Below are 24,505 nucleotides of genomic sequence, written 5' to 3'. Positions count from 1 at the left end.
GAACCTGGAAATGTGTAATATTATATTTGAGTAGCATCGAACTGTTCATGTGATAATTCTTCCCTTTTTTTCCATCTCAGGTTAAGAATTTCTTATCAAAACGAGTGCTGATAATGTATTTTTTCAGTAAGGTAAGAGTATGTAGTTATAACATTGGGAGTGGGGGGAGAGAAAACAAAATAAAAAATGAAATAGCCAATAAGATTAGACTTTTCAATAGTTAGCTTGATCTTAGCAAGCCAAACAGCTTGGCATCATGCTTCGCTAAACCTCCCTTTAAACAGTACCTGACCTAGACAGGCATCTCCCATCAGTGACTTCCTGAGGCTGGGCTCTAGTGGCCTTCTGGGTCTCTTGGCTGCAGGCAGCTTTGTGCCAAGATGTGGCCCCTTCCTACAAATTGAGCAAATCTGTGGCGACTCTTCATGGCTCATTGTCCTGCTGACATCGTTGTGGCCAGTTTGGTGTCAGAAGAGAGATAACTGGGTTAGACTGCAGGTGTTAAACTGGTGTTGGATTAAAGTTGTAATTTAGGCCACAAGCTAAATGACTTTCCAGCTTGTCTGTCAGCTGCCCCAGCTGCTGTAGGAGAGTAAATCTCAGAGGTAGAAGCTAAAGATTCATTTCTGTTTTCACTGCTACAGCTGTTGTGTGTCAGTTAATCCTTTGATGAGGAAAACCTTTGCCCATGTGTAGGGGAAAGAATTTTTGTTTCAGTTATTTTAATCTAGCTTCTCTGTTTTTGCAGATTCTGCATTATTAACTAATAGTGCACTTGTATTAATGCCTTGAAGTTGAAGTCTGTATTGGCATACATTCCTCATTTTATTCTTTGAGGATCCTGCTCTGGTGGGGAGAGAGATCTGAGTAACTCTGGTAGAATATAGATACATACAGCAAAGAATCCTTTCAAGTTCTTGAAACTTTTCACTGTGGTAGCAGGGAATATCCATGCAACTAGCAAGAATGTTTGCCAGAAATAATCTGTAGGCTGTCCATTAGAGCCCTGGGAAAACCATCTGACCCCTGAGAAAGGTGTCTCATCTTCTACCAAGAGAAAGAGGAGTTGTCTGAAGTTCTACTTCAGGGCTTTGTTTCAGAAGGAAGGGAAGAAAACTTAGCTTTTGTCTTTTGTGTGCCATGCTCTTTTCACTTGCTAAGTTGTGTCCGACTCTTTGCCACCCCAATGGATTGCAGCATGCCAGGCTTCCGTGTCCTTCACTTTCTTCCAGAGTTTGCTCAAATTCATCCATTGAGTTGGTGATGCCATCCAACCATCTCCTCCTCTGTCACACACTTCTCCTGCCCTCAGTCTTTCCCAGCATCAGAGTCTTTACCAGTGAGTTGACTCTTCGCATCAGGTGGCTAAAGTATTGGAGCTTCAACATCAGTCCTTCCAGTGAATATTCAGGGTTGATTTCCTTTAGGATTGACTGGTTTGATCTCCTTGCTATCTAAGAGATTCTCAAGAGTCTTCTCCAGTGCCACAATTTCAAAAGCATCAATTCTTTGATGCTCAGCCTTCTTTATGGTCTAGCTCTGACATCTGTACACGACTACTAGAAAAACTGTCCCCTCATTTAATTCTGACAGCTTTCCTGTGAGGTGTCTTTTTGGCCTTGTTTTACAGAGAAGGAAGCTTGAGGGCATGTAGCCAGTAAGTGGCAGAGCAGAAGCTGAATGAGATCTCCTTTTTCCTTGGAAGTGAATGCTACCTTAGATTCTGATTTTGCAGGTGGATCTGCTGTGTGATAAGGAGTTGTAGATACCACTGCTTAACGTTGGGAAATGTAACATGCTATTGTTGTGAATGGGCTTCATTGGCTGTATTACGATAGCCACTTACCCAGGCCAGTTGTTGTTCCATGTCACAATACCTTGCTGTATTAAAGACTGTTGGGTGGTTTTTCTTTGTAGTGGGGTTGAGGGTAGACACTTTAGGAGAGGTAGTATGTACTTACTTAGGCAGTACCTTTTTTTTTTTTTTTTAAAGCATTCGTAACCATTCTCTTTGGGCTTCCTTGGGGGCTCAGCGGTACAGAATCTGCCTGCATTACAGGAGAGGCGGGTTCAATCCCTTGGAGAAGGAAATGGCAACCCACTCCAGTATTCTTGCCTAGAAAATCCTATGGACAGAGGAGCCTGGTGGGCTACACTACCTGGAGTCGCAAAGAGTTGGGCACGACTGAATAACTGAGCATACATGCAACCATTCTCTTGAATGATCTCTATGTTAATCCTCTGAGGTGGGTTGAGGGAATATAACTTATTTTAAATGAGAAACTGAGGCACATAGAGATTTAGATACTTGGCCGGGGTCACACAGTAAGTTGTAGCAGAATGCTTTATTGCAGTTAAATCATAATGTGTAAGAATTTCAGGTCTTAGCTCTAAAGAGGCAGCTGTGAATTCTTTATTATTTTAGTCTACATGATTGGTTGGATGAAATGATAATTTCTGGGCAACTGAGTTAAATGTTTTTGTCATCTTTTAGCACCCAGAGGCCTCCATTCAGGCTGTGTTTTCAGATGCCCAAATGCATATTTGGGCATTAGAAGGTAAGTAGTCTCAGTGAGCTGCAATAATGATTTATTTATTCATTAAATATTGAGATATTTAATGAAAGATCAGTTCTGGACTTTGATCTCAATCTTTGAGTTTTCAGATACATTTTATGTGTTTGTATTATATAGATAAATTTTTATTTAGGTGTATTTAAATTTAGAGATTTTCCTTGTATATAAGTGGAGAAACTGAGCCTGGAGTTCTTGGCATCTCTTTCTCTACTTCAAAAAAATTGCAATTAATAGATTGTTTTTTAACCATCACCTTATGTTGATGTAACTTGCTTAATATATTTAAACATATTTAGCTTAGTTTTAGTTGTTAAAGAACTATTTCTTTTCATCTTACAGATACCACCTTCTCAATGTTTAAATGATACTTCCTCAGAGAGGCCTTTCCTGACCACCCTATGAAAAGTATCCTTACTTTGTCCCCTTATCAGGCTTTGTTTTCTTAGCCTTTATCACTGCCAAACAGAGTATTATTTAAAAGAACTTTTTTCTATTAGAACATAAGTCAGATTCATCTTATTTAAGACTATTGCAGTTGAGTACCTTTTCCATCCCTTTTGCCTCTTTTTCTATTCTATTACTCCCTTTTTTATTTAGACTTACATTCAGAATATTAATTCATCCTCAAATAGAGGTATTGCAAGTGGATTTGCCTAATTTTGATTCACTTTTAACTTGTTTCTTCTTTTCCCCTCGAGGTCTGTCTCACTTAGTAGCAGCATCATTTACAGAAGATAGATTTGGCGTAGTCCAGACCACACTACCAGCTATTCTTAATACTTTGTTGACGCTGCAAGAGGTAGGCAATATATGGGTCGGGTGGAAGTAGAGGTCCTGTCTTTTCCCCCGCCTAGCTTTTTCTGTTTGTTTCTTACATTTCACATTGACTAATGAAAAACATGTTGGAAGTCAAAATAATGGTACTGTTCTCACGGTCAGGCACTTACAGTCTAAGAGAGACTAGGAAGATAGACTTAATTCATTTATAAGTGTTAATTTTATTGTAACAGAGAAGGTATATTAAACCTGTAGGACATACCTCTGGTATTAATCAGATTATTTAGGATATTGGAATTCTGTTCAGTACTATAGGTTTGTATCCTTACATAATTTGTAGCTCCTGAAAGTGACCTGTAGTTAAGTTACTTGTGTAAATAAGAAGTTACTTATCGACTAGAGGCTTAAGAAGATAGAGCTGGGACCAGTGGATTCCTGCTACAAGGCTGGGTGCATAGTTTTAAACTAACAGGTCTTTTTTAGGCTTGAAGGAAGAAAAATAAAACATACGCTTGTTTTTCATTAGGCTGCCTTTCCTGACTTCATGTTGGGTGATAGGTTTTCACTGCCTTGTATTATTAGTTCTGTGTCAGATGAGGTGTATAAACACTAAGGGCTGGGGACATTTAAAGGTAGGGGCTTGGGTGTACAGGTTTTCTGGAGGAAGTATTTCTGAAGTAGGTTTGAAGGATAACGACTGATGCATCTTTGGGTCTTGGGAAGCAATTTAAGATATGAGAGAAAACAAGCTTTGCTCTTCCTTTCTTCAAATCTCAATTCAGTTTACCTCTTAGAATGTCTTACCCTTCAGAACCAGTGATTTTTTTTCTTCACTTTGTCCTCTTTGTGCCTACTTTCTCATGTATGTTATTTGATACATATATATACCTGTGGATAGCTTTATTATTTGGGTTCACTTCCCAACTACCTTACTTAAAGAAAGAATTTTCTACTATTTCCACAGCTTCTACTGTTTGGCTTATCTAACCACACGTTAGGGTAACCATGATTATGGGTATATCTTTGGTATTCATAGCATAGCTTTTTTTTTTTTTTTTTAATCACTCTGGTTGTGTAGTTTAAAATAAAACAACAGTACAGTGTTCCCTAGTCTACAGAGTGATTTCATATCTTTTTTTTTTTTTTTGAACTTCAAGTCTATCTTGTGAAGTAAAGTGGAGATGTTTTGGCCCTGTCTTACACATGAAAGGGGCTTGGTAGTGCAGTGGCTTACCTCAGATCTCACACACTTCTTAGTGGCAGAGCTGGGACCTGATGTGATCACACTGCAGGGCATTAGCAGTGGAATAGGGGCTTCAGGGAGGGGCTTCCCTGGTGGCTCAGAGGTTAAAGTGTCTGCCTCCAATGCGGGAGACCTGGGTTCGATCCCTGGGTCGAGAAGATCTCCTGGAGAAGGAAATGGCAACCCACTCCAGTATTCTTGCCTGGAGAATCCCATGGACGGAGAAGCCTGGTGGGCTACAGTCCACCGGGTTGCAAAGAGGCGGACACGACTGAGCGACTTCACTTCACTTCACTTCAGACCTCAGGGAAAGCTGCAGATCCAGTCTCCAAACTTGTCTGCTGTCTTCCGCCGGGCTTTTATTTTTACATAGGGTTCTGTTCAGAGACAAGGGCCCTACTTTTAGAACTGTAACTTTCAAACTTTTTAGACTATGATATGTAGTACATTAGACTCAGAATGTAGAGGGGTGTGTGTGTGTGAGTAACAAATAAAAGATTCTTACAACAGTGCTTACCTTTTATTTTGTGCTTCATTCTAATGTTTTCCACTCTATTTCATTTTTAAAAAAATGCTGGTTGAAACATTTCACAAAGATCACACTGCCCTAGAGGTATTCTGCACTAAAATTACTTTCTTCTCATCTCCTCACTGTCAAAATCGTTATTCTTCGTAGTTGATTATGGCTAGGCATGATAAGGAAAGCAAATTTCTTTATTTGGTTGTAGTCATTCTTACCTTTGATTAGGAAGGTATGAATTACAGATTTGTTGAAGGCTCAAGCTCTTTTACTTTGAAACAGGAGCTGAATGGAAAATACTTCTAAAGGGGCAGAGGAGAAAGAGGCAAAGGTATATTTTTGAGAGTTTGGGAAGTGGTAAATGGAACAAAACCCCCTCTTTGTGCGAGGCTTGTGGCATCTCTTCTCCCCAAGACAGCATCACAGTTGCCCTTTCGGTCATGCTCTACAGTCATCAGATTTTGCAGACTACCTTGCAGTCTTTCTGCCCCATATCCCAGGGTTGAGTGTCGCGAGTGAGTCAGTGTCCACATGGATATTTATCCTACACTTTGACTTTCTCACTTTTTTTTTTGACTTTTTACTTTGTACTGAGGACTAACCGATTAACAAACGGGGTTGTGCTAGTGTCAGGTGAGCAGCGAAGAGACTCAGCCATACATGTGCACGCATCCATTCTCCCCCAAACTCCCCTCCCATCCAGGCTGCCTCAGCATTGAGCAGCGTTCCCCGTGTATACAGTGGGTCCTTGTTGGTAGTCCATTCTAACTATAGCAGCGTGTACATGTCCACCCCAAGCTCCCTAATTCTCCCTCCCCCTCCCCCTTCTCTTTGGGCAACCATAAGCTCATTTTCAGTCTCTTGAGTCTCTTTTGTAAGTCCGTTTGTATCATTTCATTTTAGATTCTACATATAAGGGATGTCATATGATATTTCTTCTCTTTCTGACTTACTTCACTCAATAAGTAAGTCTCTAGGTCCATCCATATTGCTGCAAATGGCACTATTTCATTCTTTTTAATGGCTCAGTAATGTTCCATTTATGTATGTACAACATCGTCTTTATCCATTCCTCTGTCGATGAACATTTAGGTTGCTTCCATGTCTTGACTGTTGTAAAGAGTGCTGCAATGAACACTGGGGTGCATATATCTTTTTGGATCATGTTATTCTCCAGATACGTGCCCAGGAGTGGGATTACAAGGTCATATGGTAGCTCTATTTTTAGTGTTTTAAGGAATCTCCAAGTGGCTGTACCAATTTACATTCCCACCTACAGTGTAGGAGGGTTCCCGTTTCTCCACACCCTTTCCAGCCTTTAATGTTTGTGGATTTTTTGATGATAGCCACTGTGAGTGGTGTGAGATGGTATCTCATTGTAGTTTTGATTTGCGTTTCTCTAGTAATTAGCCGGGTTGAACATCTTCTCATGTACCTCTTGGCCATCTGTATGTCTTCTTTGAAGAAATGTCTGTTTAGGTCTTCTGCCCATTTTTTGAGTGGGTTATTTGTTTTGATGCTGTTAAGCATCAGGAGCTGTTTGTAAATTTTGGAGACTAATCCCTTATTGGTCTCATTGTTTGCAAATGTTTTCTCCCAATCTGTGGATTGTCTTTCATTTTGTTTATTGTTTCCTTTGCTGTGCAAAAGCTTTTGAGTTTAAGTACGTCCCATTTATTTTTTTTTGTTTATATTTCCATTATTCTGGGAGACAGATTGAAAAAATATTGCTGCGATTTATGTCAGAGTGTTCTGTTGCCAGTCTTTTACACACTTATCAGCCTCAGCCTTTGACTGTCATCCAGGCTTCATCGGCCCGTGTATTCTCCACCTCCAAAGCTTAAAACTCCACGATTCTAGCCTCTAAGCCAGAGTCCTTGAATGTTTTTGTGCCAGAGATCCCTTTAGCAGTCTGATGAGGCCCATGGACTTTTTCCCAGAATAATGGGAAAAACAAATACATAAAATATAAAGTCTTTCAGATTAGAAAGGAAATCAGTTATATTAGAATATAATTTTGAAAGTATTAAGTTTGTGATACATTAATGCGTTAAATAACAAGGTCTATCAGTGGGTCTGTGGAGAAGGAAATGGCAACCCGCTCCAGTATTCTTGCCTGGAGAATTGTGTGAACAGAGGAGCCTATCAGGCTATAGTCCGTGGGGTCACAAAGGGTCAGACACGACTGAGTGAGTGAGCATCAGTGGGTCTAACTCATCATTTTGAAGTAATGATTAAGATGAATGGTATTTAAAGATAATTACACTAGTGTGATGAAAATATTGATGATTTCTGTTGGTGGCAAAGTTAGAGGAACTACTAATGCTATTGTGATTTACTGTTTCATAATTGAAACAATTGCTAAATTTTAATTAGAGCTTAGTAAAGATAAACATGTCATTTTTGGCCCAAAGTTCATGGCCCCTGAATTCTGTCCATAGATCTGTGGGCTGTATAAGAGCCCCTTCTCCCTCATGCACAGCCTTTTATGCCTTGCTTCCTCTTTTGTCTTTGCTAATATTTTCACTCCCTTTGTCTTTCAGCCCCCCAGCTACACATACGTCGTTCCTCATCCAGGTTACACCTTAGAGTCTGTCACTTCAGCCATCTTGTTACCAATTCCCTCACCTCCTAGTTGCCAGGTCCTTCAGGTACACCCACGTGGCACAACTCTAAGAGATCAATCCTATACTGACCACCTACCCTTTCTCTTGCCCATCCCTCCTACTTCAGCCTCATTTCAGGCTCTTGGCATTCCTGACCTGAATTATTACTATGGCCTTTTGCTCCTGGGACTTAACAGGGACCCTTCATTCTGACTTTAGCCACTGCCCAGTTCTTCCCATAAGCCCTCTAGTCTCATAACCACCATGGACTATTCTATTCCTCCACCCCTGCCCCAAATATATTTTATTTTCTTAACCTAACTCTAACTCTTATGTGATGCCTCTTCTTTCTTTGCCTAGAACACATTTTTCTCGTTTTCTCTGGCTCCGCCTGTAACCCCCATTCATCATTTTATTACACTGCATTTTCATTGTCTGTACTTTTATTGTCTCTAGTCAGAGTAGGGGGCTTCCCCGGTGGCTCAACTGGTAAAGAATCTGCCTGCAATGTAGGAGACCCGGGTTTGATTCCTGGGTCAGAAAGATTCCCCTGGAGAAGGAAATGGCAACCCACTCCAGTATTTTTGCCTGGAGAATTCCATGGATAGAGGAGGCTGATGGGTTACAGTCCATGGGGTTGCAATGAGTCAGACATGAGTAGAGTCAGGGATCTTGTCTTATTTATGTATTCCTGGCATCTGACCTGGTACCTGGCAAATAACAGGTACTTATTTATTAAATGCTTGGTGGATGACTGCTGGATAGCTTCATGGTTGGTTTGATGGGTGAAGGCTTCTGTTCTGGGGCCTAAATTAAATGATAGTTCTGATGTGAATTAATTATAATAGTCACAAGCCCCTTCATTTTGTAAGACAGGGATGTCATGTGACTCATGAGTCCTGTTGTATGTTTTTCGCTTTATATTCTTTGATGTAGAAGGGATCCTTGCTTTTAATAACAAAAATAAGTTCTAAATATCTCTGTAATTTAAGGTAAGTTATTAAACACAGGCTTCTGGATTTACTAAGGAACAGTTGTGTGTGGGGCTTCCCAGTTCACTCAGTGATAAAGGATCTGCCTGCATTGGAGGAGTTAGGTTTGATCCCTGGGTCGGGAAGATCCCCTGGAGTGGCAGGTGGCAACCCGCTCCAGTATTCTTGCCTGGAAAATTCCATGGACAGAGGAGCCGGGTGAGCTATAGTCCATGGGGTTGGAAAGAGTTGGACGCAGCTGAGCACACACATAAACACAAGGAACAATTTATGGAACTATTTTGTTCTTTTGCTTTACTTTTCATTGTCAATCACTTCAGCCATTTTACTGAATCATTAAAGACAAAATATGAAAGAAAAGGGGGAGCCTTTCATTCTTCAAACCATTCAGAGGGCAAGGAGTGGACGGATGGCTATCCTAGGACAGTTGTTCCTAATAATAGTGGGCCAAGCCATCCTGGGAGATCCAAATACTACAATGGGTTCATGGATCCATACATGTACTGCTGTCATCTGAATAATTAATGTTTGTCTGGCATAGTTACAGCTGTTTTTTAGAGGTTTCTATATACTGTTTTGGTTAATTGAAATACATAGTCATTTAAAAGCATTATTGAGTTCATGGAATTATTTCGTACATTAGTGGATGGAGAACAGTTACTGTCCCATGGAATTCCACTACATATCTATCTATCTAAGTGTGTGTGTGTATATATATAGTCTTTAAAAAGGATCCTTATATGTAAAAGGTTGGGGACCAAAATGGTAGAGTGGTTTGTTTAATTAAAAAAATTTTTTAAAATTGTGTTAAAATACACATATAAAATTTAAAATACACTTAACATTTTAGCTGTCTTTTTGTGTATAGTTCTGTGTCATTAAGTACAGTCACATTGTTTAACCATCAACCACTTTTTCATTTTTGAAAGTATGTTTTAAACTTTTCAGAAAGCCTTCTAGTCTTTGAAGAGTCACTGTCACCTTGATATAGGATATCAGCTCTATCTATTATATTTTTTGCCTTATCACCTGAAGGCCAAATTTCGATATACTTGGAAATTTGAAGTTGACCTTTATACTATTCATATATTCAATAAATATCAATTATCAAACAGTTCAGCGTGTGCTGAGATACAGAATAAGAAAAGACAAGCATGGTTCCTGCCCTCCAGGAGCTTGAAGGTAGTTGCTCAGACATGTCCAACACTTTGTAACCTCAAAGAGAAAGTCATACAAATAAGTAACAGAAAGTAAAACAGGAGATCATACAAGTAAGTATAACTGTAAGTGCCACAATGTACAAAAGTGCAGGGTGATTAAAGCACAGAAAACAGGCAAGTCTAACTAGTCTTGCGAATAGGAGATTAAAGGGAAGGGTGTGAAGTCATGAAAGGCTTCCCTTTCATGGGAAGTGACACGGAAGTAGGAAGTGACACAGAAGTTAGACGGAAGAACGAAGAGGAGGAGAGGAATGTTCTTGAGGGCCAGAGCTCTTGAGTTTGAAGGTCCAGAGACCCTTGACCAGCATTCTTCCAAAGTCACATGGACCCTTGCCCAGGATTCTTCTACAAGTCATACTGTTTTTGTTTCTCTAGAATCATATTTTTTATTTCTATATTTATTTTTGTATACTATATTTATACATATAATTTATATATTTTCAGTTTTTATGATTTATTTCTGTAGAATCCAAAAGAAATGTTCTTTCTTTAATTTTTGTAAAAATCCCATAAAGATAGAATAAAGCTTATTTTGCATGATTGAATCTCTCTCGAAAAGACTGTATCTGTATCTGTTGGTATGACTTACTCAAGATCATGCTCAGTGAATGGTCGGGTAAATTTGTAAACCAGGCTTTTACACCCCAAGTTCTTTGCTTTCTACCATATCAGATCACTTCTGCGAGGGCTTGGCAGAACATGTATTTCTTAACTTCTTTCTTAATATCGACTGTAGCAGGTTACAAGAGCCGAAGTGTGAGACCTAGGGGCAGAGCCACCTGTGTTTAAACCCTGGCTCGCACTAAAGCACTCAGGGTGCCTAGCCCATGTTATTGTTGTGGTGGTTGTAGTCACTAAGCTGTGTCCGACCTTTGCGAGCACATGGACTGAAGCCCTCCAGGCTTCTCTGTCCGTAAAATTTCCCAGGCAAAAATACTGGAGTGGGTTGCAGTTTCCTTCTCCCGGGGATCTTCCCGACCCAGGGATTGAACCCATGTCTTCTGCATTGCAGGCGGATTCTTTACCACTGTGCCACCTGGGAAGCTAGCTTATGTTAAGCGCTCAGCAAGTGTGAGTTAGCTCTTACTGCTTTGTTGTCACTGTTACCATGCTGTATGACAGAATTCTTGTACAGGAGAAAAGATTTTTAAAGATTAAAAAGAAAGTACTGCTGTCAATACTGTAAGCAAGTAGTCTGGGTGACAGTGTCAGACAGATGCCCAAGGCTCCACTGCTCTGTGAGTGACTAGAGCAGTTTATTAAAGTTTTCTGAGATCAGTATCTTCATTTATAAAATGAAAATAGTATCTTGCAGGAATATTATGAGGGTTAGAAATAATATCTGTGAAGAGTTTAAAATGGTTCTTGGCAAGTATAATATATGCAATAAATAGCATATACTATTGTTATAAATAATTAAATGAAACAGGTGGTTATCAGACATGGCTTTGTTAGCAAATTATTATTTAAATGAGATGATATATATATATATATCACAATTAACCGAGTTCCTGACACAAAATAACTGTAGTCAATAAATTTAGCTATCATTATCATCATCTGATATTGTTATTATTCTGTAGCAGTGGTTCTCAGCCAGGGATGATTTTGTTCCGCAGGAGGTATTTGGTAATGTCTGCAAACAGTTTGATTATCACAGTGGGGGATGCTGCTGCATATGTTGTATAGAGGCCAGGGATGCTGCTGAACAGCCTACACTGCACAGGTCAGGCCCCACAGGAAAGAACCGCCCAGTCCAGAATGTCAGCAGTGCTCAGTTTGAGAAACTCTGATCTCTAGTCATGATTTCCAGTAACAAAGTCCACTCTTATCCTTAACATTTGTTTGGGATTCTGGCTTTAGTGGAGCAGAACTCTTTTTAACTAGGTTATAAGTAGGATCCTTGAGACCAGGGACTTTCAAGTCTCTGCATGGCAGACTTTTATTAATGATGTTGATAGATAATCAGGAAGGAGCAACTGGAGTTTTCTGTTTATGTGGCCTTTGTACATATGCTACTGCGTATAAATATAAATGGGCAAAAAGTGCCTGTTTCCACAGTACAGCCCCTCTTTAGGCTTCTTTTAGGGCCAAAGTGAGGCCTTCATAGAATTTATTTTTCCCAGAGTATATTTATATTGTTCAGTGGTGTGTTCTACTCACCACTTACTCTTTTCATTGTTTGGGATAATTCTTAACTAGATATTTGAGATTCCAGTTGTGTGATCTGAGTCTTAAGGGTAGGAACCAATGCATAAAATGAGTGCTCAATAGGTACTTGTTTAATCTCATAGCTGATTAAGTGGATACTTCAGTTCTGGTAACCATGGGGCATATCATTAAATACTATAAACCAATGTTCTCTAGGTTCAAGTTATTCATATACTACCATCATAGTTTTTGCTTTAACTGTTGATTAGCATACACTGTTGTCATAATTTTAGTCACATTTATATACCACCTAAATGAACTATTATTTACTTAGTATTTTAAGTTAAATTTATTTAAAAGGAAATAGTATCACTGTTGGAAAAGGAAAGCTAGTTTGACTTGCTATGAATAGATATAGGTCTACCATTCCTTATCTCAAACCCTCAAATTGTTTCAAAATTTAGATATTTTAAGATTTTTCAAAGTGTTACATGGTATACACAATCATACATTATGTAACACTGCTATTGCTATCTGAGGTAGAAGCCCCTTAATCAGATACAGTAATGCTTTTCTCCAGTGAAATATCTGAATATTCATAGCAAGTTGAATACAGAATATAAATAACCTATATCAGCTTCAGTTCAGTTCAGTTCAGTCACTCAGTTGTGTCCGACTCTTTGTGACCCTATGAATCGCAGCATGCCAGGCCTCCCTGTCCATCACCAACTCCCGGAGTTCACTCAGACTCATGTCCATCGAGTCAGTGATGCCATCCAGCCATCTCATCCTCTGTCGTCCCCTTCTCCTCCTGCCCCCAATCCCTGCCAGCATCTGAGTCTTTTCCAATGAGTCAGCTCTTCGCATGAGGTGGCCAGAGTACTGGAGCTTCAGCTTTAGCATCATTCCTTCCAAAGTAATCCCAGGGGTGATCTTCAGAATGGACTGGTTGGATCTCCTTGCTGTCCAAGGGATTCTCAAAAGTCTTCTCCAACACCATAGTTCAAAAGCATAAATTCTTCGCTGCTCAGCCTTCTTCACAGTCCAACTCTCACATCCATACATGACCACAGGAAAAACCATAGCCTTGACTAGACAGACCTCAGTTGGCAAAGTAATGTCTCTGCTTTTGAATATGCTGTCTAGGTTGGTCATAACTTTTCTTCCAAGGAGTAAGTGTCTTTTAATTTCATGGCTGCAATCACCATCCAGTGATTTTGGAGCCCAAAAAATAAAAGTCTGACACTGTTTCTACTGTTTCCCCATCTATTTCCCATGATGTGATGGGACCAGATGCCATGATTCGTTTTCTGAATGTTGAACTTTAAGCCAACTTTTTCACTCTCCTCTTTCACTTTCATCAAGAGGCTTTTTAGTTCGTCTTCACTTTCTGCCATAAGGGTGGTGTCATCTGCATATCTGAGGTTATTGATATTTCTCCCGGCAATCTTGATTCCAGCTTGTGCTTCTTCCAGTCCAGCGTTTCTCATGATGTACTCTGCATAGAAGTTAAATAAGCAGGGTGACAATGTACAGCCTTGACGTACTCCTTTTCCTATTTGAAACCAGTCTGTTGTTCCATGTACAGTTCTAACTGTTGCTTCCTGACATGCATACAGATTTCTCAAGAGGCAGGTCAGGTGGTCTGGTATTCCCATCTCTTTCAGAATTTTCCACAGTTAATTGTGATCCACACAGTCAAAGGCTTTGGCATAGTCAATAAAGCAGAAATAGATGCTTTTCTGAAACTCTCTTTTTCCATGATCCAGTGAATGTTGACAGTTTGATCTCTGGTTCCTCTGCTTTAGGTTAGGTTTTATTGTCCGATCAGGGCTTTTTGGATTTCAGTATCGAGGAGAAGACAATGAAAGAGAAAAGACAGTAATTTTAAATAATTCTTTTTTGCTGAAGTCCCTGAACCTGAAGCCTTCTTGTCCTTTTGTTGTGAAGGGAAATGAGAGAGGATTAGAAATGTGTTAAAGACATATCACCTCCATACTGAGACTTTCTTCCCCAATGTAACTTTTATACATTAGGGTCTGTTGGACCCAATTTAAGTTTTGGCATTTATTTTTTTGAGCTATTCCAATTATTTGTAAGGATTGATATTTTATGACTTTTGTTCTTTCTTAGAGTTCTTTTAAAGAACAGAGAGAAAACAAAATTCATTCCTTTACAATTACCCTTTCAACCCTTTTAAAATCTGAGATGTATTATGGAATCCTAGTGATTTTCCATTTCCAGTGTCTTGAAACAGTTTGCTATTTGATCATCCTAGGAATTATTTCATCATTACTCATCAGTTATTCCAATTGTGGTAAAAAGACCAGTAAGAAAACAGAAGAATGATAAAATCATATAGTATTGCATCATCTTTCAAGAAAAGGTATATAAATAGTCTGAACAAACATCTTTGTAGTTTTTTTTAAGCTTTCAATGAATACAGTTGCTAATTCAGATTTAAAAGATTTTCCACTGATGATAGTAAAAAGGAGAAAATTGCCCATATGTTAAATAATTATTTAGATAAATCAGATGATGCATGCAGAGACACAGCACTCTAGAAATTTATATGATTCTTAAATGGATGCATGCTGAAGGTATACAAAGGTGTATTCAAAAGTGACTGGAAGGAAATAGTTGATGTTGAAATGAGAAAAAATCACATGTATAAAATAATTTTATATGTGATTGCATTTCAGTTCATCTTTATAAACCTAAGAATGAAAATGTTTTGTACAGTTGGGTACAAAAAAATGGCTGAACTTTGTAACAAAATTATGAACTGTCAAAAGTTTCTTAAAGTATTGAGTTTTGATGGTGCAGATGCAAGAAAAAGAACCAGAAATAATGATAAGCTAGAGTCTGTTGGAGATATGTCTTCAATTTGAAATCAGTATTATAGGATGGATATGTTCCAGGTTTGTTCATAATAGATGATAAGTAGGTAGTTGCATTCAAAACACATTTCATACTTCAGATGTTTATATCTTTGAAACCTGGAAACTATGTTTATAATATTATTTATATTGCTTTAAAGTTATTTTACATTATCCTGTTATTGTTATTTCTGTAAATTTTTTGTAAAAAGACTATAAAGAGGGTCCACCGAATCCAGGTGAAAATGATGATGACTATTTTGCTGGTATACTGAGAGTTAATTAGGTTTATAAGAAAATTGAAAAGGAAGTAATATTTCCATTGTGATTCAGTGTTACTTACTGTTACTTAAGTATGTCACTGAATACTATCTTCCATACTGCCTAAAGTATCCTAAAAGCGTGCCCCAGTCTCAGGCATTCCTCTTACAAGTTTCTGTTGAAAGAATAAATGATTGGACTTGCAGTTGTGACAGACTGAACACATGCAGTCAGATCTTGTTCCTTCCCCTACACCCTGCTAAACTATGGTGAAAGTACTTTTAAAAAGACATAAGTCCGTAAATAGGAGAGGAGACAACAGCAACAAAGTTTTCTAAGCTGGAGAGCAGACGGTTGAGAAGCTAACTTAGCAGAGTCAGAGGCAGTGTGAAGGTGGCAGTGGAGTGAGCACCTCTGGGGGCCAAGGCCTGAGGGACAGACGCCAAAACAAGGAGGCTGTGTGAGCGCTGTTGAAACCCAGCTGGAGCTCTAGATTCTCTGAGGTGCTTCTCCCTCATTCCAGAAGTTAAGTTTCATCCTTTAGAGAGAGTGCAGCACTGGCTGTCTGGACTGGGAGAGTTCATAGTTGTAGGCACTCTACTAGAAGTTGAGGGTGTGCTCGATAGCTCTGTTACCTGCTCAGCTTCCCTGAACCAGGCCTTCCAGAGAGGGTACTGGAAGGTTCTTCTTTGGGAACTCTGATCAAACCAAGAAGAAAGACCTAAAGTTACTGAGTTGGGCACTGACCTTCCCTGCCCTGCACACCCCTCTGCACCTCCCACCCCCCAGAAGTCCATACAGATCACCTGTTGTGAAGCCTATTGGTGGTGATCCCCAATCATGTACTCAAAGCTGTTATCAGTCATTTCTAGTACTTAGAGCTTTTGGTCCAGCTCTTTAGAAGGCCCTATTCTCAGTCATGAGCCAAGGGAAGTCTTCAATACAGATGATAGAGACCAAGTGGAGTACAGAGGGAAAAGAAACTCTAAAGCAAAAATAAACCCCCAAATATAACAAAAAACCACAAAAACGCTCAGAAATAAAATAGGGTATTGCATCCTGGAAACAAAAATAGGATGTTGAAATAAAAAGGATCATTTAGTTGACATAAAAGAACTCTTGAAATTAAAAACATGATGGCAGAAATCATTTTACCTAGAGTCTAAGGTACTTTTTTGGTGCTTACATCCATAACTATAAATAATAGGCTTCTGCTATTGCTTCTTGTCACCTTAGACATTATACTTGCTGCAGTAGATTAACACAGTTATTCTTCTCAATCTTCTCTTCTCCCTTCTCTTAATATAGTTATAGCATTTAAAGGGGCTTCCCTGATAGCTCAGTTGGTAAAGAATTCACCTGCAATGCAGGAGACCCTGGTTTGATTCCTGGGTCGGGAAGATCTGCTGGAGAAGGGATAGGCTACCCACACCAATATTCTTGGGCTTCCCAGTATTTAAAATTATAATATTTACCTTTGGCTTTTAAAAGTTACACTTAAATCTTTTTCTTACATTGTCAAGTATGTAAATGAAATCAGTTTCACTTGTGAGATCTCTCTTCCTACCTATTCTTGCACATTAGATGCTTAATCATCTAGAATTGAAAAGGAAGATAAGCTAGTTTTGTAAATAACCTTACTTATGTAAAGTATAAAGTTTGATCTTTTTTTGGACTGAGATTCATAATAAAGGTATTCTTACCTGTCATGCATTGTAAGCAGAGTAGGACATCTGTGTTTCACTTCCCATTTTTGAATTTTCAAGGCTGTAAAAGTATATAACTGCTTTTGAGAGGATGGATGTAGACTTTTCCCTGGTAACTGCTGAAGTGGCAGAACCTTGACTGCACTGGTTTTCAAACCTTTTGACTGTGATCCAAAATAAATACTTCATTATATATCTATGTGTTATCTCTGTATCTATCTATATGAAATGAAATCTCTTTAATCCTTGCACTGAGTTGGCTTTTTTGATAGTCTGAACTAATGTGTTTCCTTTTTTTCTTGATATAGTCAGTTGATAAGTACTTCAAGCTTCCTCATGTTTCCAGTAAGCCACCTCGGATTTCAGGAAGCCTGGTGGACACTTCCTATAAAACGTTAAGATTTGCGTTTAGAGCATCTCTGAAAACAGCCATCTATAGGATAACCACTACATTTGGTGACCATCTGAAGTAAGTTTACCTCTTCTGCTCACTTTCAAGAGTTCCCCTGAGAAACAGGCATGAGAATTAAGGCTCGTAAATTGAAAGTGGTTTTTTTGGGACCTTCTTGATTCCTACTGGGAAGTAACAGCTTAGATTTAGATTTAATATTTGCATTTTAAAGATTGGCCTATTGTATAAGCTTTGGGACCTTCTTTCAGATGGATAAAAAAGGATAGAAAGTTAAAAAAGCAGCAAATGTAATTATATATTGTTTTCTTATATTCCTAAAATGACCTTAAGGGAGAAAAAAGGCAAAATGAACACTCTCCAAAAAAGCATATTAAAAATAATTCTGTTATTACATCTTGGTTAGCAAACCAAGGCTTGGGGTGAGCAGAGTATTCCATAGATGAGTTCTTGGTGCTTTGTGAATCATGCTGGAAAAACAGCAACAGATCATAACACCTTCAGAAACGGAACCAGAAAGAAAACCACAAATGCCAAGCCTGTGTATATTTAGTTTCATTGATGGTTACTGCTTTCTTTTCATGAAATAATCTAGCTAGGCAGTGTAAGGGATACTAGTTTACTAACTAAATTACATTTATCATAATTGTAAATAAACTTTAAAACATGAGATTGCTCTGTTTTTTTCTGTATGCAATTAATAGTTTAGAATTTCTTCAAACTAGCTGCTTTTAGAAACAGTAGTGTATTTCCTTTTACTTCCGTAAGGCAAATACATAAAACATACTATATACATACCTAAGGTAGCCACAGCAGCAAGTTTATGGAACACTTTGGTTCTGTGTGGGAATACAGAAAAGCTGTAGATAACCCTCTGTCCTTAGGAAGTTTATTCATTTGTTTAAAAACAAACCAGAAAAAAAAAAACATTCATTGAGTGCTTTCTAGATCTGCAGTCTCTAATATGATAGCCATGTGTTGCTATTTAAATTTAAATTAAGTTAAATAAAATTGAAAATCCAATCTGTCAGTTACATTGGCCACCTTTCAAGTCCTCAATAACTACACATGGCTACTGGCTACTGTACTGGACAGCTTAGGTATAAAACATTTCCATCATTGCAGAAAGTTCTTTTGGACAGTGCTATTCTAGACAATACACTTAACACTTTTCATTTATTCTTCTCAAAGAGCCTGTGAGGCATAGAGATGATCATAATTGTATAATACAGAAACTGAGACTCAGAGAGCTTAAGAACATGCCTGATAGCACCGTCAAGTCAGTGTTAGAACGTAAACCTGAAATTAGGTCTTTCTTGCTCTTAAGATTCCAACTTCTTACCCTATACAGCACTAGACTCCCTCCAAGATGTAAACTGTAAGGTTTAAGGTATAAATGTAAGGTAGGAGATGTAAGGTACTCTTAGAAATTCTCAGTGAATTCAGATAATGAAATATATATGATGATTGATGTATATTGATGATACAACCAAAACAGGAAGAAAAGGGGAAAATAGATTTCTTCCATAAGAAAAGTAGATGATTATTAAAAAAACTGTAAGAATGAAACTCTGCCTTAGTTTCTTTTCTCTGAGTAGAGCCATATATTATATATATACTAAAATTGATGAGGCCAGTAAAGACTATTTTGTGCAAATATTAGACCAAATGGTAATAGTAGAAGCATTAGATTTGGAATTAAAACATTTGGATATATGTCTGATTACACTACTGTCTGTTGTAGTTGTGGACAAATCATCTGTTGATTTAAGTAACTTCCAGGTAGTAACTTATGCAGGTAGTAAGTTGTAGAACCAGAAATTAGACTCTAAATCTTTCAGACCCTAGAATTCTATATACAAACCTCTGAAAACCATTCTGATACTGTTTTCCTGCCATGAAAAGGGTATATTATTCGTCCCATTTTATTTCATTTGCTGTTAATAGAGATAAAATAGGATCATACATATGTAAAGCCCACATACATTATATATTATTGTGACAACAACTATTATTATTGTATGAAAGTGAAAGTCGCTCATTCTTGTTCGACTCTTTGCAACCCCATGGACTATACAGTCCATGGAATTCTCCAGGCCAGTATTCTGGAGTGGGTAGCCTTTCCCTTCTCCAGGGCATCTTCCCAACCCAGGGATTGAACCCAGGTCTCCCGCATTGCAGGTGGATTCTTTACCAGCTGAGCCCCAAGGGAAGCCCAAGAATACTGCAGTGGGTAGCCTATCCCTTCTGCAGTGGAACTTCCCGACCCAGGAATCAAACCAGAATTGCAGGTGAATTCTTTACCAACTGAGCTATCAGGGAAGCCCCTATTAATACCTGGTTTATTCATTCCCCAGAGCTTCACCTCTGAGAACCAGGTATAAATGAAGTAAACACTTGAGGTGTGAAAACTAACAAAGACCAGTTACACATTGGAGACCTTCATTTTACTCTTAGACGAGTTTGATTTACTGACTTTCCAACCAATAACGTTAAAATTTGAGAGGAAGACTACTATTAGAGTTGAGTACTAACAACAGGAAGAGAAGTACAGTGCCTGCTGGCAGAGGGGAATCATGAAAATAAAAATCAAAAGAAAATCATGAGAGAAGATTTGGTGTTTGAAAAAATTCAGAGCCATTTAGTTAGAGATGACAGCCTCCCTGGCACCGAGAGAAAGTCTGAATAGTAAGGTATACATGAGATGGTTCAGTTGGTGGCAGCTACATGGTTTAAGGAAGCAGAGATGTAAAATGTGTAAGGTGTTTTAGGATAATTTGTAGCAAAATTATTATAATAAGCCTTTGACACTTTTGAAAGTGGCGACCTTCAGCTACCTGGAATTTTATTATTCAGTGTGTGAAAGTTGCTCAGTCATGTCTGACTCTTTGTGACCCCATGGACTATACAGTCCATGGAATTCTCTGGCCAGAATACTGGAGTGGGTTGCCATTCTGTTCTCCATTATTATTCAGTCAGGATACAGTATTATCAACAACTAGAAAACTGAAATCTTTCATTGTATTTAATTTCTGCCTAAAATTTTAAAAGAAAGCTCTATACTGGTTTCAGTATACATTTGCCCCACTTTTGTCAAGGTAATGTATTTTTGTAGGGGTGAGGGTGGGAAGAGAACTCAATTCCCCATCCAAGGCATAACTTATGTTCAAAGGGAAAAGTAAATCTAAACCACCAAGCTGTTACCTTTGAAAACGATTAGTGGAGTCTATTGTATTTTATCCAAACATCTTAGTTTAAAGGATTTTATATTAAAAGCAATTCATATACTCTACAACTCAAAGATAATGTTGGAATCTGGTTTAAATAACATAATAAAATCCAGAAAAATCTACTGCACAGCCTGAAACTCTGCACAGCAGGTTCCACAGCAGAGCAGGTTACAGTTGATGCCTTCAGTTGTCAGCCTTAATTTTCTTTGGGCTTTTAGAAGGTAGAAGCATGCTGTTGCTCAATACACGTCCTCCTCTCATTAGATTAAGGAGGGTTTTCATCCAACTTTTTTCAGAAGTACTAAAGAAGTGAAAATTTCTATTCATTTTTAATTGTTTTGAAAAATATTGACTCTGTGCTCTGTGGTTCACTTAATATGCTTAATGTAAAATAAAGCTTATGCTTTGAATTTATGTCTCATTTAGTGCTGTGCAAGCATCTGCAGAACATCAGAAGAGACTTCAGCAGTTCTTGGAGTTCAAAGAATAGTTAAGTAATATAAACTGTGTTCATTACACTGCTGATACAACTACAGATGGGACAGTAAATGTTCAGCATTCTTGGATCAGAAGAAAATGGACTAATTAGATGCTTCCTTTGTCGTGGTGGTTGCTTTGAAAACTATACTTTAATGGGAGAAATCATGGAAAGAAATTCTCAACAGAAAAACCAAAAACTGCCTTTTCTGTACCGATTGCTTTTTGTGTGTGTGGTATAATAAAATCTTTATTCAATTTTACAGAAGCCTCTGTGGCAGTAGAAATGTTTGTAGCTTATGCAGCTTAATAATAAGAACTAGAAAATGTTTAGAATTTACTTTTGAGAGGAGTAGAGGCAGTTCAGAAGGTAAAACAGGTCAACTTGATCTAGTCTTCCTTCCTAATCGGTCTGAGAGTTTAGCTCTCTGTAAACTCAAAATGTGTAAACTTTTTTGGAATAGTTTCTGTTTACTAAAGTATAAAAAGAGTAACAGTGGAGAAAAAGTCACAGAAAATGCTGTCTAAAGGACATGTTTTGTTAATCTGTTAGGTTGTGTTTTTGCTTTTGGAGACAAATTAAATTTGCATGATTGTCAAAAAGAAGTCTCAATTTACAGATGCTAACTCTATGTAAAGGAATGTGGAAAAATTCAGCTCTTAAGTTACAAGATGAAACATTCACATTTGGTTTTCAAAAGATAATTGACCGACATCTATGAATTTATTTTGTATCATGCTAGTAAACAATGTGTATGGGTATTTTCTCAGCTAGTTTTTTCTTTCTTTTTCTGGAACAAAACATTAAGTGATTGCCAGGTTTTTCAAGTGAGAGAAAAAGTTTTACAAGAAAACCAGGAAACTACCTTTTTTTTCCCCCACTCCCCATCTTCATTAGATCAAATTATTTTGTAAAGCTTTTTGTCCTCACAGGGAAGCAACCTTTGCTTTGTTAACTGGCTGGTTAAAATAGATTAGGAACATCTTTACACCCAGAAACAACTTAGTCATCAGGTAGGAAGTGAAACCAAAATGTCAGAGGGATTAGTGTACTTAGGAGTATGTTATATGTCCTGAAAGTGAGTAGGTAATTTTATAATTTATCAGCTCAACTTTGGAGGTGAAAGATTGGAAGTCCTACTGGTAGACATTCACTGGCCTAGCTTTGGACTGAAATACTTCCTTATGATTCTTTCCTGTTATCTTTTCCCTCTAGTGTCCCCTAATTTTTTCTTTAAAGTCAGCACAGGACTGTATATGGATCTTTATTGTGGTGTATATGTCTACCATTTGTCTGATTACTTGATGTATTATATCTTGGTTTATTTGTTGCCCCTTCAGCCAGCACATGCCAAATTATAAATGAATCCTGCTGGCCTTTATGAGACAGCTTCCCAGTTGTCAAGTGTTTGGAATATGTAGGCTATTGCCTTTTTTTTTTTTTTTTTTTGGCATCTGAAGTGGAGTTGATCTGTTTTTTGAATGTAAAAGTTGAATTTTGAATGTAGAAGTTACTTACAGATGACCAGAAACCGTTGAGTTCCATATTTTAGTCATTGAGCTTTTTATATTCCATTCTCTGTGCTGCCCCTGTTTGAGGCATTTTGGGAGAAAAGGACTCTTAACCTTATGATTGCATAAAGAATTTAAAGTCTGACTTACTCGGATAAAATGTCTGGCTTTGTTTTAAGGTTTTTTTTTTTTTTCCTGTCATTTCCCATATGCTTTGGGCAAACTATATTTGATGAGCAATGTGAAAATTTCTGAGGTGTTCATCCCTATTTTTTCTGAAGATAACATGCCTTGTACTCAATACAGTTCACATAGTATCTGCCTGGTGGAAATTTGGAATTGCCTCCCCAAATCTGGATTGTATTTAGTCGATAAGAAAATCAGTTCCATTTCCTCATTGTGTCGATAATCTACACTCCCATCTGTTGGAGTAGGGTACGGCTTGATCACCTGTTAGGGAAGAGGGAAGAGAGCTCCTTCGCCTGTCTGCGGGAAGGAGGATCTTAGGAAGTCCAGCAAGAGGAGAGAAGCATTTCCTTTGATGAAGTCACATCCTGCCTGTGAACCCGCTGATACTGTTGACCTTGGCCTGAAAATTAAAGGGGGTTCTTTAAAAGTGTTTTCTGACTGTCAGTACAGAATGTGATTGTATCAGCTCTTGTAATGTTTTCTTGACCCTTATGGAAGGTATAAATCTACATAACTTCTTTCCTAGAGAACTGGAAAAGTGTCCTAGAATTAAAAAAAAAAAAACCAATTTGTATAATTGAGTGGACATGGATAAACAACAGTTTGTTACTTTGCTGGGTTTATTCCTTGGTAATTGTTCTCTGTCTTCCTGTAAATATGATAATCTGTTTATATCCTTTTGTATATCACTGATACTGAATTGGGTAGAAAAATAAATTGATAGTTTTTAGAAATGGGACTATTAATTGAAATATGCATATCTGTGAGATCAGTTATTTAATTTCTGGTATATATGTGTATGTGTTTCCTTAGCCATTTTGATCAATCTGAGAGCTGATACTTATAAAACCTGAAACATGCCTTGAGAAATCAGCTTTTGCCTCTGACTGGACTCATCTGGTGGGTGATCTGTAATGGTAACCCTGAGGACCCTAAATTCTAAAAGCCTCTTTCTTCAAGGATGCAGGTGCTGAAAGCCATTTCTTAATAGAGGTTTCTTTTCTTGCCAGAATAGTGTTTCTAAATGGATCATATTCCCCCAGGCTAAAAGTTATGTCTGTCAACTTTGCTTAAATTAGCCTGAACTTCTCCTCAGGGTAGTTGAGGTACTATAAGTAAGGCCCTCAACTTTCCCTGTTTGCTATCCAATCCATAGTTATCTTTCTTTAGAACCAAATAGCTTAAAACAAAGATGACTTTAGTTCATCAGTTAATAATCTAGCTATTCTTAAAAAGCTGCTGACCACCATTCTAAAATGAGCAAAATCATTGTTTTGAGGGGGAAGTGGGGCACACAGCACATGACCACCTTAAGAGTTCTCAGTCACGGCCCTAAGCAGCTTTGGCAGTTGCTGTAGTGGTAGGTGCTTTAATGTGGAGCTAGCTAATCATTCAGAAATACTCACCTAATGCCCCTTTTGGCCCAGCTACTGGAAACAAACTGACCTGTGAACAAGACAGTCCTGACCTCTAGGAGTTTGTAAGCAAATGCAGTGGCATTGGAAACTTGGGTTCACAAGCATTGACTCACAGGGAGTGCTCATTAGAGGTACAGAGTCTGGGCTCCACTTCAGTACAGATTCTGCTTCAGGAGGTCTGGACTAGTTTCCAAGAGGTGTAGTTCGTAGCCAATTCCAAGCAGTGATCTCAGAATCACACTGTGAAAAGGGTTTATCTTAGCTCAGGAGTTGTCAGATTCAGCATGTATCAGAGCCACATGGAAAGCTTGTTAAAACACAGATAACTGGGCCCCCTTT

At 38.2% G+C, this 24,505-nt stretch overlaps 1 protein-coding gene across 1 annotated transcript in view; it reads left to right on the top strand.

Annotated features, from left to right (window-relative positions):
• The window catches only part of NDC1 (NDC1 transmembrane nucleoporin), a 59,006-nt gene extending 35,388 nt beyond the window's left edge, over positions 1–23,618 (top strand). The window contains exons 14-18 of the mRNA XM_018044366.1: positions 81–131; positions 2,495–2,558; positions 3,275–3,375; positions 17,240–17,400; positions 20,997–23,618. Of these exons, the coding sequence (XP_017899855.1) occupies positions 81–131; positions 2,495–2,558; positions 3,275–3,375; positions 17,240–17,400; positions 20,997–21,060 (441 nt within the window). The 3' untranslated portion in view covers positions 21,061–23,618. The remainder of the gene's footprint in view (positions 1–80; positions 132–2,494; positions 2,559–3,274; positions 3,376–17,239; positions 17,401–20,996) is intronic.

This window comes from Capra hircus, chromosome 3 (genome assembly GCF_001704415.2).
Source record: "Capra hircus breed San Clemente chromosome 3, ASM170441v1, whole genome shotgun sequence".
Taxonomy (NCBI): Eukaryota; Metazoa; Chordata; class Mammalia; order Artiodactyla; family Bovidae; genus Capra; species Capra hircus.
The sequence above is the reverse complement of the archived record's forward strand: the minus strand, read 5'-3'. Positions and strand labels throughout refer to the sequence as shown.